At 41.4% G+C, this 15,861-nt stretch overlaps 1 protein-coding gene across 1 annotated transcript; it reads left to right on the forward strand.

Annotated features, from left to right (window-relative positions):
• The first annotated feature begins 7,676 nt into the window (after nt 1-7,676).
• On the forward strand, nt 7,677-15,654 carry LOC105228274 (protein disconnected). The gene is made up of 2 exons (XM_011208046.4): nt 7,677-8,937; nt 13,785-15,654. The coding sequence occupies exon 2, from the start codon at nt 13,809-13,811 to the stop codon at nt 15,363-15,365; it is 1,557 nt and encodes a 518-aa protein (XP_011206348.2). The 5' UTR covers nt 7,677-8,937; nt 13,785-13,808; the 3' UTR covers nt 15,366-15,654.
• Nucleotides 15,655-15,861: the final 207 nt, after the last annotated feature.

Consider the following 15,861-nt stretch of genomic DNA (forward strand, 5'->3'; position numbering starts at 1 on the left):
GCATCATCGCCATTGCTATCTCATAGGAAGATTGTCGTTTAAACGTGAAATGAATTAAATGTGTCCTTCCGCAGTGGCGTCTGCCTCCCTGTACAATCCGGTTTGAGTGTGTGTGTGTGTGGTCCACGTCCGAACTTCATTGGCATTGATTCTCTGTTGGGAATTAATTAGTATCAGCTGAAGTCATTGGCTGGCCGAAGTAGACGCTGACAAGCTGTGTCTTACGGCAAACACTCTTGCTAACCCGTTAACTGCTTTTTCGGGGGATCAGTTTCGGTGAAGGGGCGAATGCTGGGCGAGCCCGACATGGCAGTTGTTTGAAAACTTCGTAGCTACAGCAACCGCACACTTTGGTGGCTCCTTCACTTCACTTCACTGTTTGTGTTTTTGTTTTCATTGTGTGCAAAGTTCGTGAGGTCGTTGTTCCTGTCGCTGTGTTTGATGCCAGCCAGCTTTATGTTTATGTTTGTCTGCGACCTATTACCGTGGGGCGTCATTTGCGCGTTGCGCGTATTTTTAGCCATGAAACCAAACCCAGCCAGTGAAGGCTAGACCCGCTCAAAATAGCAATCAGGAAGCCAGCGCGCAAACAACAAACGCTACTGCACACACACATACAAACATGCATGCACTTACACGTTTATAATGAGGACTGCCGCATGCTCCTTTAATGATGTTCATCTTTGCTTTTCGCCTTTTCCAGCAATTTAATTGTTCAGCAAAGTAAACTTCGCTCTGCTGCTCACAACCGCGAGCGCTCTCCACAGCTGTGGGTGCGAATGCGAGGCTGGGAATGGTTCACAATTATTATTTGGCAGCATCTCCGTCAATTGTCGCCAGGAGTTCTCCACAATTGCTGCCAAGCTTCTTTTGGATAGAAGCTTTGAATGCGCTGCGTTGCGAAGCGACAATCTTCTCATTACAAATTGAAAAATATGAAAAATTTTAATTGAGTTTAGGTGAAAAATTAATAATAATTTTTAATTAAAAATTATAATTTATAAGGATTCCATAATGCCGAGAAATAAGAAACCGCGACGTACATAAGTATGTACATACATTGACTACTTCGCAAAATTCCAAACCTACTTAAGTGGGCTAATTTTTAAAGTCTATGTACAGTTGATATTACGCATTCAAATATTCGTTGGATGAAGAAGCCAAAGCGGACTTGTGACTTCAGATACATATGTACGTATATAAAATATGTCTGTTGTGAGTATATGTATGTATATACACATCTATATGTAAGTGCTTATGAAAATAGAGGTATTACTCTTTCCGAAGCTCCCTTAAATTATTTGTTGTCACTACTTTTTGGGGTAGGTTATACTTTTAAGTATTGAAATAATAACCTCGTGAACACATACATACATATGTACATATTTGGATATACGAGTGTACATAGTCATGCTTGCAAACGCCGCAAGGATATTAACGAGCCTTTATGTGCGGTTAACAACCCCTTCAGCTTTGATTTTAATGGCGCAAGGCCCTGGGGTGTGTTGGATAATAGCAACTAGAAAACCCGTTATCAAATTTTACACATTTTCAATAATATTACAGTTATGGTTGTATATTAAAGTTATACATACATATGTATATTGTTCTAAAGTACGACGTCAGCGACAAAAAGTGAATACAGGAATATTAACTCCAAAGTCACCTCGTAAACGGAGACCCAGCTAAGACACGGAGGACCAGCTTAGCAATTGGTAGACGGTAAAAGGCAAGTCGGGAGTACAGACTCAACATTTACATAGATACGGATGATTTGCTTGGTTTTATATGTTTTGACGCAATTCCTTAAATAATTGTACGTAAGAATGTGTGTAACTCTATAAAATGACCAGATAAATCTATTAAGGTTAGAATGTGGGCTATCACAAAACGGTGTGGCGATTGCTTCTAATTGCCCACGAAAATAGCCGAGAGAAGATAGCGCCTGCAGAATATCTAGTGCTATTTTACAACAAAAACTGCAGAACAATACAATCACAAAGGACATGGGGACAGCCCTGAGAATAAATCTCGATTTATTGTCCTTGTTCTAGGTAGTCGAAGTACGATGACAAGTAAGCGGCACTCGGTGGGCGGATGCGGCACTAAAGGACACAAATGACGAGCGCTCCCACCTTATTAATTCTATCACATAATTAGACTCCAACGGAGTACTATTTTGGCTGTGTGAAGAGGAATGCTAAGGTGCACATGTGACGTTCGGTGTAATTGTTTTTGTAATTTCTGGTTTCTTATGCCACATTTGCAGGGCACGCAAGTGATGACACACCTCTCATCTTCGAAATATTAGTGCTGTGTTTTTGTTGTGAGTATTCGCGCTTCCCATTGTTGTGCGCTTGATGTGAGCTATGTTTTCGGCCAAGTATGAACATCGCTATGCCTTTGTTTTGCTGCCACCTAGAGTTTGCTGACGGCTGGTACCTGCCCGAGCGTTCGCTTGCCGAAGCCGTTTGTGTGGTCTGCCAAATCAGTGCGGCAGGTCCCAGTTTTGGTGTTGTTGTGAAAAGTAGTGCACACATTATCACCGTTGCTTTTCTTAGACACTGTGGCTGCCTATTAGTAAAACATATTTTAATGTTCGAAAATGCCCACAGCCGAATACAAAAGGCCGCTGTGCAGTGAAAGGGTTAAATACAATGGGCATATAGTCATAGATCGCAAACTGAAATTGTCGCACGAACAGCGTAACCCTTTCACTGTGTCTATAAAAACAAAAGGCGATCATTTGAGCGTGCTTCCATTGCTTTGTTTTGCTTATGTGTCTGGGTCTGGACCTGTTGGTGGTGTTCACTTTGCTGGAAAAATAGCGCTTTATTTGGCTTGGAAACTCGGCGAAAGGGTTAAATTTAGTTGTGAGTTCATTTGTGACACTATTTTCTCCTTTGACCCGCGACTGGCAGATGATTTGCTGTCATTAAGAAAATGTCCATTTAACCCTTTCGCTTAATTGCGATGGCTAAGCGACGACACTCTCTCGTTTCACCGGCGTAATGGTTTCCCATAAAATAAAATAAAGGAGAAAATGCTAAATGCCCCTAATATGGAGCAATAATGCTTTTAGCACAGGACGCATCATTATTTGAGGTTGCTCTTTGCGGCATTTGTTAGAGTTAGGAACCCAACATACACTGAGAAAAATAATCGTAAATACGAAAATTCATACATACATATATACAAATGTATGTAAGTATTTCCTTTTTTGGCTTTAGTAGGTGATTTTTGGAAATTTGAAATATTTCTTGATATATTTTAAAATTTTAAGGATTTATTTATATGTAAATAATGACAAAAAATTACAAAAATTAATTTTTAGAGCTTTTTGCTATTATATATGAGCCACTATTCTTAAAAAAGTTGTCATTTTATGAACCTTTTGTAATAAAATTTCGAAATTTCCTCAAAAAATTAGCGGATTTTTTGTCCGTCCAAGTTACATTTATCATTGCACACGTAAATATACATATATACACATATAAAAAAAAAACAAAAACAAATCAAAGGCATTGTACGATTTCCCTTCGAGTTACAATTGAAGCCATTTTAAAAAAAATCTAGTTTTGCGAAGATCGTCTTTTAAGTTAAGCTGAATGGACAGAAAGACATTATTTTTAAAATCTTATTATTTCATTTTTAAACAGACAGTACAGTTTCAACTATCAAAATAAGCAAAAGTTAAAAATGATTTTTCCGACCTTCACACTTAAAAGATTCAGTGCTAATTCATAAGCCAGCTAGCTATGTTATGTGTGTATGTACATATATGTGTTAGTTTGGCACTAAAATAAGAATTGTTACTTTAGATCGGAAAATGCAGAGTTTTTTATTAAATTATTTCCACAATATTCAGCTAGTTGAACTGTTTGTCTTCATTTATCACTCCTCAGCTTTACTCACACCACAAAAACCAATTCGTTAGGTAATGCTCAACACCTTTCCCCACAAAAAGTTCGTTCTGAAGAAAGTATAAGTGTTGATATGGGCCATTTACCATTTCAGTTTACAGTTCACTTTATGATTTTGAACTAGCGTGGATTTTGTATGCACGGGGCTAGTCGGTGTAAAACTTCATACATTTATATTTAATCGACACATTATCTCTGCAGTTGGTAATTGACGCATATCTGTCTAGGTGTTTCGAATTGCGTGAATGCATTCAGCAGCAGCAGCAGCGCACAAAAGGCGCTGATATACCTTTTATCTATTATCTTCCTTGACTTTTATTTTTTATTAATGAACTTTTAATATAAACTCTCTGGGCAGTTACAAAGTCGGCTTGGCTTGGCTTGGCTTGAGAAAAAGGAATCAAAGTGAAACAATTTATTGACACCAAATCGAATATGTAAGAAAGCGGCAATCCGCAGGCCATTTTTGGCATTTGAACCTAAAGAAATGATTAATAGTTTATCCAATGAAATGGGGAAACATCTAAAATTCAAAAATGCCTCAAAAATGAGCATGAAGTGAAGTGCGTATGGGAGAAAAATCACACGCCAAAAATGCACAATTTAAAGCAAAGTCGGGTAGTGCGTGAGTTGAAGAGTGAGAGCGCGGCGAAGGGGGTTGCGAAAGTGGGTGAGTTGTTGCAGGTAAAGATAATATTTGATTAATGGTAAAAAGTGGAACAAAGCAAAGGAGAATGCCTTCAAATAAAATTGAAAATATTGAGCAGCGAATTGGACATTGATGGACATCGCACAAACACACATTCAGATATACACATATATGTATGTAAGCACGTTTGTAAACGCATTTACAAGGTAGACATATGTAGAGTGATTTTTGACGAATTTTCAAAACCTACAAGTTGGACTATAATTCGTCACAGTGGGCACTCATCGTGGAAGCGAAGATGCTTGCACCGATTAAATTGAAGCTTAGGACGAATTTACGTACTATGTGCATAAGTGTACGGTAGACCCTTGTATGTACATATATGTGTGAACTTTAATTGCGAATGTTTTCTTTTTATGAACTGTTTTAGTCATCTCGATTAAACATACATATGTACATAGGTATGATCGGCTAGTGCCATAAGCAGAGAGGTACGATTCTGACAAAACACTATTTCAAACACAGCTGCCGTTTTTTAAATGTGGGACTAAGGGGATAAAGAGGTTTGAATTTGAAAGTGGTTCTATGGTACTTAGCAGGAAACACCGTCGGGACCGTCGATTTGAAATTAAACTGAATTGACCTGTAGAATTTAAATTTGTAAAGAATTGAGCAATCGTAGTATATTCATTCCTTATATACAAATCACATGCCTCATTTAATGTAATGTGGTCAAGTCGGCCACAATTAGTGGGAAATGCTAAGGGCTACGCACTTTTTAAATCTTTAAGAGAGAAAATATTGCTTTTACATAAGTATTGTATATAAATATGTATTCGTTGAGACCCAATAGACACATAAATTTCATTTGAGACCGAATAAATTTCTTAAAATTTATTCAGCGCCATTTTGAAGACATGTGCGTGATTCATGAATAACAAGAACAAGGTACCTTTGAAGGTTCTAAGCATTAAGGTGACTTAAATTCAAATCTTTAAAACCGTTTGTGTATCTCTCTGCGCAAATGCATATACTGCCTTATAGATTTCGGCATATTTACACGGCAAAACATCTTCGTGCCTATATTTTACGAAAGTTTGCTCCTTTCCATCCTATTTAAAGCTTACTATTTGACTTAAATGCATATGTATGGTATATGGTTTATATACCAGCACATACATACATACATACATACATACGTATATGTACAAAGATTTGAACTGAAATAAAAAACTGAATATATAAGCAATGCCATTGTAATCGGACGAAGAACCTCCCTCCTGCTTTAGGTTCTGAATAACTTCCTTGCAGTCACATTCAACATTGCCTGATCTCTCTACCCAGCATCGGACGGTCACGAATAGCAATAATGCCTTTGTCACCAGATCTGCGATGTCATTGGTGCATTGGTACTCGCCCCCATATTAAAATGTCGTCTGAAATCAAAGCTAAACCCAAGACTCGCTTGCGACAGAGGGAGAAGCAGCGCATGGACGCCATTAGAAAATGCCTTCGAGTGAAAGAGACATTCAAACCAAGGAGACACAACAAATGACAAAATTTAAACGAGAGGAAAAAATCACCACCAACAATAACAATAACCTTATGTATTTACGAAGCTCAAGTAAAGAGCAATAACAACAATATCAACGCCATCGACCAGCGCAAAGACTGAGGCAGAGGCGAAGCCAAAGCAAAAGGTAGCGCTACCATATATCAGCAGTGTGCTAACCAGCACCAACACTCACGGAGGAAGACAAAAAACGAGGTGAGTCAAACAAAACCAAACAGTAAACGACAATATGGTCGCTGCGGCAGCGACGCTTACAGTGGCGTCGACAGTGCAGTGAGCCGAACAGCAGAACCTCATGCTGCTGCTGACGACGACGCTGCGAAAAGTGAGTGTGGATCGGTGTTTCACTCGTACGAATGTGAAACTGCAAAAGTCAACTCGTTTCACCTCTGTCTCACACAGAGGCGCAAAGGGGCGAAACTCTCTGCTAAGTAAAACGTTGCAGTGTCTGTGCGTTCTCCCTTGCTATCAATAGCCACAGTGCTGCGTTCGTGTTGAGTTGAGAGAAGCAAGAAGCGTGTATTGCCTCTTTGCCTGAATATCTGCGAGTAAACGGTTATGGTAAAAAGCAACAACACTAACGATATAATGCGACGGTCACCAGCGTCGCATGTCAACTGAATATGGTCCAGCGCGGAAACATGCGACACTGTGCGAATGAAATGGCCTGCTTTAAGTGCCAGCTTTGGAAACGTATGTGAGAGGTTGAAAAAGATAGCGATTGCGTATATGGACAATGTGGGTGCTGTCGGTGGGCAGGTTGGTAAATGACTGCTTTGATTAGACGGATAAGCGGGTGCGTTGCTGCAAATTGTGTCGTCCCACAAAGTTATATGCCGAAGATGGGACAATAATATAATGCACACACTCATTCGTCTACATTTTTGTGTATTTACTTATGCCTGTATATAAGGCATGTAAGAAAAAGGCATGCGTCGAACAGTGAGCGACCACATTCCAGTGGACATATTTTCTTAATGTATCACCGTTTGCCCAAATGTCCGCGTATGTGTGCTCCGCGGTCATGCAACAAACGACGCATAGACATATTTTCTTACATATGTATGTATGTATGTACAAACATATGTATATAGTTCCGACTTCTGAATTTGCTTAAGTTGCGAGAGGAAAGCTTGAGTGCACCGCAGCAGGCGAATGTACTTTAAGAGATATTTCAAGCTAAGCGTTGACTATCTTACTATGAAATAAAACATTAAATAGCCTCTAACGGTAATACTTAGCGTAAGAGTAAGTTAATCCAAATCGAAACTACTTTATCGACTCGGCATATATGAGAGTTGTGTCTGCATATGAAAAAGCACACAAGTATATGTGTTTGTATACTCAAATATAAGCACATAAGTACACATCTCGCTACATACTCAGATATAAGTCAAAATAATACAACACGAGTTCGCTCTTATTTCAGGTGCTCAGTGCTTATGGCCGGAGGAGTGAGTGAATGCGCTATGAACTTGGTTCTGGTTGAAGTGAAATAGTGGCTGTAGCGCTTGCATTATGTGCTCTTTGAAACAGTCCGTCCGTGGTCTTCTTCTCTATCGGGCGGGTTCGCCTTCACTATGAGTTGTTCGTGGTGTATCACGACGGGTTCAACAATGGTACGGCAAAAGGCAATACGCAACGCATACGCAACAACAACAAAAGCCAATGTGTCCGCCTGAGTGTCACTGAGCACGCAACCAACCACACTCGCACTCATTCACACAGACACAGCGTTGTGAATGCGATGTATTTGTACAAAAACAACTCTACAGATGTATGCAAGTAAATACGTTTTTGTCTCTTGTGTCATTCGGCTGATAGCCAAGTGCTCACAGTAGAATGCCGTGCATGCTCTTTGCCGTTGGCTCTGCCACTGCCACTGCCTCTGCTACGTGGTACGCCAGGTCGCTTTGGATGACTGTCACAGCAGAAATAAACTGACTCTCAGTAGGTCTCGAATTGTCGTGTGTTGCGTGTATGTGCAGCTGCAGCGAATCGAGTGACGCAGCTGTCCTTATCGTCATTGCCCACGAATACATTCGGTTGAGAGCGTCGCAGCAAAGTGTCCCCAAGCAGAGTCGCCATAGCAGAGCACGGCGGCAGAGCAAACAAAAGTCAACCAAGAACATTATAGTGTCTACCCAAAAGTATAGGGGCTGAGTGTGAGCGCACTGGTGTGGTAGTTGCCTGCAGCAGCGCGTTGTGCGAATGGTGCTTGCGCTGGTGTTCGTGTCACTGTGACCGACGACAGCGACGGTGGTGTGTGAGCGGGTATGAGTTCGCGTTGAGAAGCGGCGACAGCACAAGTTGGTTGAATTCTCACAGCGACATAATGTGCCACAGTCTGTCAGTGTCACCCACGACTTTGTAGGAAGTGGACATATGTGCAGGAGTGAAGTAAACGAAGAAACACGACGGGTACAAGTTGTCTAAGAACTAGAAATCATGCACACATATATGACGAACTGAAAATAAGAAACAGAAGGAATAAATGGTGTTAAGTGTCTAACTGATAAAGTACTGTCGGTGCTAATAATAAAAAAGTGATGCCTGCTGGTGCAAGTAAATAAGTATAATTTGTGACGAAACAAGTGCAGGGCAGTAATTTAACTGTTTTTAAAACCTATAAAGTGATAAACCGTTTTGAACACAAAATTATTCCCAAAGCAAAACTCTTTCGGACGTTTTACGAATAATATTGGAGCACAGCTGACATATTTCAAAAGTTGTGTATAAAACTGGAGGAATAATTAGGAAAGGAAGAACGCGATTTTGGAATTTTTCTAAAGGTAAGCAATGTTCTGAAGCTTTAATTCAATATACAAACTAATTGTTAAGATTACCGGCCCATATGCATAAATTAATTAGTCGAAGCTGTGCCGTCGGGGTTTTTGAAATTTACCGTTAAGTGTAATTTAAGGCAATCGTCAGTTTTGAAAGGTTGACTGCTACTGTTTCATCTAAAAAGTGAATAAATACGCAATTTACCGTTTGGTAAATCGTCAAAATCACTATTTCTTGTGAAAAGTTAGAAATAAAAAAGTAGCTTTCGACGAATTTCTAGTATACCTCTTAGCACGGGTGAATTGAGTTAAACAGATTTGGAAAGGCCACTTGTAGATACATTTAATAATTAACAACTTGATGAGTCAGAATATAAGTGATATCAATGTCATAACCTCCAACAACTACGAAAAGTCCACAACAAAAAAGGGCAGAAAATTATTCAAAGCTTTGACTGGCCCCAGATCCCATTCAAAACTAAAAAGCGCAGTTTTCATTGCTAAGCTTCGCTTTTATTTGTAATTTTAGTAAGTAATTATATGACGAAGTGTGCAGACGGACATTTTATCATGTAGTTTATCGTTTTTATTATTAATTCAACTTAACTGTGAGAAAACCTGCCATCAAATGGCTTTATTAAAATCGCCAAAGAGCGAGGTCAAAAGAGTAGCGAAAAGAAAACAAAAACGCGTACCAAAAATATGTGCAACAACAGCAATAAATCTGAAATATGTTGGAAATTAAGCAAGCATAACGAGAGTAACACATACACACAACAGAATAACAGTAAAAGACACTGGAAATGTTGGCGGCCAATTGGCCAAGCAACCAAGCGTCCAAAGCGTAGATGCGATCCCTCGCTGAGATGACAGACGACATTTTGTGGCAAGCTGACTATTTTAATTGAAAAGGCCGTCGACCAGCCAATCGAGTGGCCCTAGGAACGCGAGGTCGCCGCAGGTCAATTGGCAGAACTGGGGGCAATGAAGGCAATCTCTGTCGATGCCAATTAACTGTCCTAATAGCTTTCATAGATGCTTGCAAACATGTAAATTCAGATATCAATTAAGAAAAATGCGAGAAAAGTCATTTAAAGAGGAGCATTTCATTGAGGTGCGTCAGCAGCAGCCGATTTTCTTTAACATAAAATTTCTATCTGTGTCCGTACAAAATGTTGACAATAAAAAGTAATTAAAAATTGGTCGCGAAGCGAGGTACAGCTCCACAAATCATCAGCAACTCTGCGGTCGCGGTTACCGGTTACCGGTTGCAACTTTGAATTAAAACTAACAAATCCACCAGAGCACCCCGCGACCCCTCGCATGTATCAGATTTGCGACGACCATTAAAAATGTTTTGTGATTTTTGTCCACTAAAGTGCTCGATCACATTTGCCACTCACCACCTCCCCGTGGTTCTCTCAGCACCATAACAGCGTTTTACAACTACTGGTCTTCCATTTTTATGACATCAAAAGGCGGGCAACTCAGCAGTCGTGTCCGCTGGAAACAACAATGTCGCATGTACATACATATGTACCCAAGAAGATCTCAACTACGTCCACCCTGTTACTCGACTTGTCGTGGCACCAAGTTGGTGATCGAAAATCAAATCGCCAAAGTCTACCTCGTTCGTTTCCCTGCTCCATGGTGTTGTTGTTGGCTTCAGCACTGCTATTTCGTTTAACTGGTCGAAATACATGCAAACTCCCTTGCAAATATTCACACCGAAATAGTTGTGCTAGTAATAATTGTTTGTGCTGTCCTCTTGTTGAAACTGTTGCGATCTTATCAAGCGGGACTCTTTCTTCCCAACTCTTATGAGTACATGCGTCTCTGAATTTATCTTTCTAATGGGTCGTAAAATCTGCAAACACTTACAGACTCGCTTTGGCTTCATGTAAATCGGCATTGAACTTGTCATTGAAAGCGCTGACGAGAGTTATCCAGCTTGGCTCCGCAACAATCCAGCATAGCAGTTGGTCTTTAGCTCGATCTCAGTAGATTCTTATTTGAACTGTCGAAGGTGAAAAAGAAATATACTTTCTACATTATAAATTAAATTAACTAATTTGCTTCAGTTCTCGTGATTTGTTGTAATTTTGAAGAATCTTACGCCTTGCCTTAACCACCTTGTATAGATACATATACAGAGACAATAGGTGGACTTAAATACACACGCACATCACTACAAAGACATTATGACTTTATAATTACCAACGTGTGATCCGATCGGTGTTGCTCTAAATGGCTTGATGTATTTTGTTAATGTCTTTTGTGCGTTTATTTTTTCATGTCAACCATTTGGCATCTGAAGATTTTGTCAAAGAGTCTTAAAACGCTCAGCAGTGCGGCTGCGTATCGCTAAGAAAGCTCATTAGGATTTTATAGCGGCCGCAAGCTGGCTACCTAGAAAGCAACACAAAGCCAAGCGGCACAATAAACAAGCTCAGCGGCTGAAAACAGGCTAAGACGAGATAAAACACAACACAGATGTTTGAACACACAAGCTAACATTGAGAAAAATCCAATCTAAATGTTAATGATCATCGCATACAATCACTGTCGATAATAAATCAACATCAAGCCAGCCTCACAGCCGAAACCCTGCCAGTCGCGGCTTAGTCGAAGTGAGAAGCCAAAGAAAAAATTCGGACCGCCATTCAGCTACCAGTGATAAAAGTGTCATCTTCGTTTGGCGAAGACTTTTCTGGCGGTGTGCTTATCGTGAGACGCTGCGACGCGTTTCGGGCCGTAGTGACACGGCCTGCGGTTGCCACTTTTCTCGGACATTTACAGCTCTGTCGTATTTTTATTGTTGTTTTTCGTTATTCGGCGACAAACATTTTGTCTTTGCATGAAATGCTTAACATAAAAAGAGAGGCTTTGGAATTTTATGCCTTGACTTGTTTGTTGTAATTGTATAAATCACCAAACTACAGTAGTATTTATGTCATGTTCAGTCATTGTAACTCATGCGTGGTATATACACACCTACATATGTACATGTGTATATGTCAGCTCCACATGTGAGCTGGCAACGCATGCCGCTGACATGAGCTGAGCTTGTAGCACAGGCGCAGGTCGAGGAATGGTAAAAAGACAAATTCGAACGCGAAGGTGACAAAGTGACGCAAACCGAAAATATGGATTACACTGTCGGCCCTTCTTCTCTGATTTGACCTCGCTGGTTTTCAACATCTCGACACCCGCCGCCACAGAAAAACCCGTAATTCCATTTTTATATTGAACGCTGCTGATTGTCGTAAATGGAATTTGCTGCACCCGCGTACGTCGTAATTATTTACGATCAATTAAAAGCCTCCATTTCTCGCACAATTTTCACACATACCTTCCTTGATCGCATGGACATTTCAGCTCATAATACAGCGTTTATATGTGTGTCCGCGCTTGTGTTTGTCGGTTGGCATCTTTCGTCATTGCTCATGGTCTTTTGGTGATCGGCGGGCACGGCGAATAACTGAAAATGCGACGAATAATGGCAGCCACTGTTGTGTGGTGTCGTAAAAGCATATTTTATGCGCCCGCTGACAGGTAAGAAAGAGTTCCTGCGAGAGTGGGGCAAGAGGCAGCTCCGATTCGCGACCGATTCCTGACGCTGCTGGGAAACTCACACACTGGATTCAAGGCAATCGCCGCCGTTGGCGCAGCGCGTCCGTTCCCAACGTCAACAACACTCTCATCATACACTCTGTGCAAGGCTCTTTCAAATTGTGGACTTGATTGTCTTTCTGTCGCACCAGTGATATTTAGACGAAACTCGCGTTTGGCACTTTTTATTTTTCGCTTCCCCTGTCATCCAGTTGTGGAGTTTGGCATTGAACACCTGAATTTATGATTTGAGTTATTGTTCAACACCGTTGCGTTGGATTAAGCGTAGTGCGTGAGTCTGTGTGTGCTACTTGGTTGACCAGGCGTTTGCTCGCTGGCATGAACTCTTCCGCTCAATCTCACTCTCGCACAGAAGGAATGTATTTCTTTGCGTTTTATGATTTCAAGATAATCCTTATGCTTTCGCCATCCGTTCCGCTTGCTGTGAATTGCTTGAATTGCTGTTGGGGACATTTATGGTGCAACTTCTGAGTTCTTGATTGACCGATCGCTACGATCGTCACTTGTGTTGTTCGTGTTAGTCGTTTTTTAAAATGGAAGGGATCCATGGTATTTATATAGCTAAAATTAAAAATATATACACAATAGCTTGTCTTGGCTGGGGAATTGACATCAGTGCTCATCTTGAAAGTATTAAAGTCTCAAAGCTGGCGAAGCAGCAGACTCAAGTGCGCCGTCACTTATCCATTTGACATCGAGGAAATGATGTAATCTCCTTTTAGAGCTGCTCCACTTCAGTTCAATGTATGTGTGACACTGTGTGTGTATTAGTGTGTGCATGCGCTTTGTTGGTCTTGGTTTCTATTGAAATTATCGTGGAGCATTTTTAACAGCGCTGGAGATGTCATCTTTCTAATTATGCGCAGATCATCGCAAACAAATGCAGCCATTCATTTTATTAAATATGCGTGCGTATGGTTGTTGTTATTGTTGTGAAATTCTAAATATGTGCACACACACCATACCAGTCACATGCAGCCACTTCGGACTGTCAATCAAGATTATTCTTGGCGGCAGTGAGACACAACCGAATCGTGAAGAAGCAGATCACTCACGAAGCGGAAATTCGATTCTCACTCCAATTTGTTGTGATTTTCAATTACGTTTTCAAAATTAATTATTTATATGCAAATACATATGTTTTTTAAAACTCTAAATCCATTTTAGTACAATAAATTAAGAGAACCTTTCTAATTTAGAACTTTTTTGTCTAATTTCAGGTGTAAATACAACGAACCTCAGCAATGGAACACCTCATATCCACCTTTATGCCTCCCGCCTATCTGCTGGGTCACTCGCCCACAGCAGCGCCCGGACCAATTCCCCTTGGGAATATGGCTGCCTCACCCGCCACCTCGCCAATCGGCGGTTCAATGGGTAAGCCGAAGCGGTGGGGCTCTCCACCCGTAAACCTCGCAGCCCAGTTTATTAATCCTGTGACTGGCAAGAAGCGTGTGCAATGCTCCCTTTGTCTAAAGACCTTCTGCGACAAGGGTGCTTTGAAAATACACTTCTCCGCTGTGCATTTGCGTGAGATGCACAAGTGCACTGTAGAGGGTTGCAACATGGTGTTCAGCTCTCGTCGTTCTCGTAATCGCCACAGCGCCAATCCCAATCCGAAGCTGCATTCGCCCAACATCCGCCGCAAGATCTCACCACACGATGGCCGGACAGCGCAACAATTTCCTGTATTTTCGTTGTCACCTGCCGGTCTGTTGCCTTCGGCCGCATTTCCGGGTCTCATGCCACACTCAGCTGCTGCGGCTGCTGGTTATGGCGCACATCAGCCTGTTATGTTTAGTGATTTTCCATCGTCCGCCAATACTGCTGGCTTTCACCATATGTTAGCCAACCAAGAGCAGCTAGAAATGAGGGCAGGGTTCCGACTCAGTTCTACTGGCACAGGTTCAGCTTCTGCGTCTGATGCGGATGGTGAGGATGATGGCTATATACTAGATGTGCACACCACTGCCTCTAATACTAGTCACGGCGACAGTAATAGCGATGTGGACGACTACTGCAGGGAAATTGATGCCTACGACGATGATGAAAACGCTGATGTCGATGCGGAAGAAGCACGCGACGTTGACGAAGAGCTGATATCAGTATCTATCGAAGAAGATGCAGCGAATAACTTCGATCCAACGGAAGACTCCAATGAACCGCTGGATTTCAGTCTTCACAAACGACGCGGCGTATCGGTAGAAGAACGTTTGTCCAGTCCTGTTACCATTACAATGTCTGCCACCAGCAGCGACTGCGGTAGTCCTCAACATACAGCAGTCTCAAAGTCCAACGGTTTCTCGGTAGATTCTTTGTTGGGCAAACGCAAACGCAATCACACAGAGGTGACCGAAGAGCGTTTGTCTCCAGTCGTTGTAAAAATGGAAGCGGAAGAAGAAAATACCAGAGATTATATGTACGGGCTTGATCTCACCCCTCAACAGGCGCAACAAGCGGTACCCAACAGAGATTCAACAGAAAATTTTCTGACGACCTCTCACCATCCTTCCTCCGTCTTGTCAGCCGAGGCGCAGCAATTGCGTCTCTTGCAGTCGCAAATGTTCGCCGCTGCTGCCGCCGCCGCCGCAGCTCAGTCTTCCGAAGCGCCCTACGCACCAACTGCCCTGCCCGCCCTCGAAGTAGGTCCCGACTCAGCCTCTCCAGCAGCACCCGCGCCGCCCGTATGGAACCTTCTCTCCGAAGTATATCGGTCCATGTTCATAAACGGCGGCATTAAGCAGCAAACAACGACTCAGCCTCAATACACCGAAATTCCAACGAGCGCGATTTCGGTGTAAAGCCAAGTCACCTCAGTTGTTAGCATTCAACCGTCCTTTCTAGTAGTCATCAGAAACACCGTGACCTTGTTATGTACTATTGTATTTAATTTTATTGTGTAAGTTCGTCCTGTTGCTGTTGGAGTCTATCGTTGACCAGTTGTGGGTCGCAAAGATGTTCGGATTTCATTGTAAATATTTATTCTGTAACTACGAGTATTAGTTATGTAATTTGTAAATTTATTTCATTATACCTGCAAAAGTATTCTTATTTTTAATTCTAATTTTAAGCTCCTCATTGAAAGCACTTGGAGAAGTTGCAAGTCGAGGGGTCCCTCATTCGTCGTAGCTTTTTAGTAAATTTATGCTTTGCTTAACCGTATTTTTATTGCGTTAAGTTAATTTTTAATATGTTCTAAATTAACACGATTGTCTTAAAATATTTAAAAAGTTACCCAAGCTAACTGTAATTGATGTACAACGAGTTGTAGGGGAGTAAGTCTTAGATTTTAAACTG

This window comes from Bactrocera dorsalis, unplaced genomic scaffold, assembly GCF_023373825.1.
Source record: "Bactrocera dorsalis isolate Fly_Bdor unplaced genomic scaffold, ASM2337382v1 BdCtg007, whole genome shotgun sequence".
In the NCBI taxonomy this organism is placed as follows: Eukaryota; Metazoa; Arthropoda; class Insecta; order Diptera; family Tephritidae; genus Bactrocera; species Bactrocera dorsalis.

Bases quoted from the DNA above. Each gene is read 5' to 3' on its own strand.
- LOC105228274 (XM_011208046.4), top strand. From the start codon at position 13,809: ATGGAACACCTCATATCCACCTTTATGCCTCCCGCCTATCTGCTGGGT.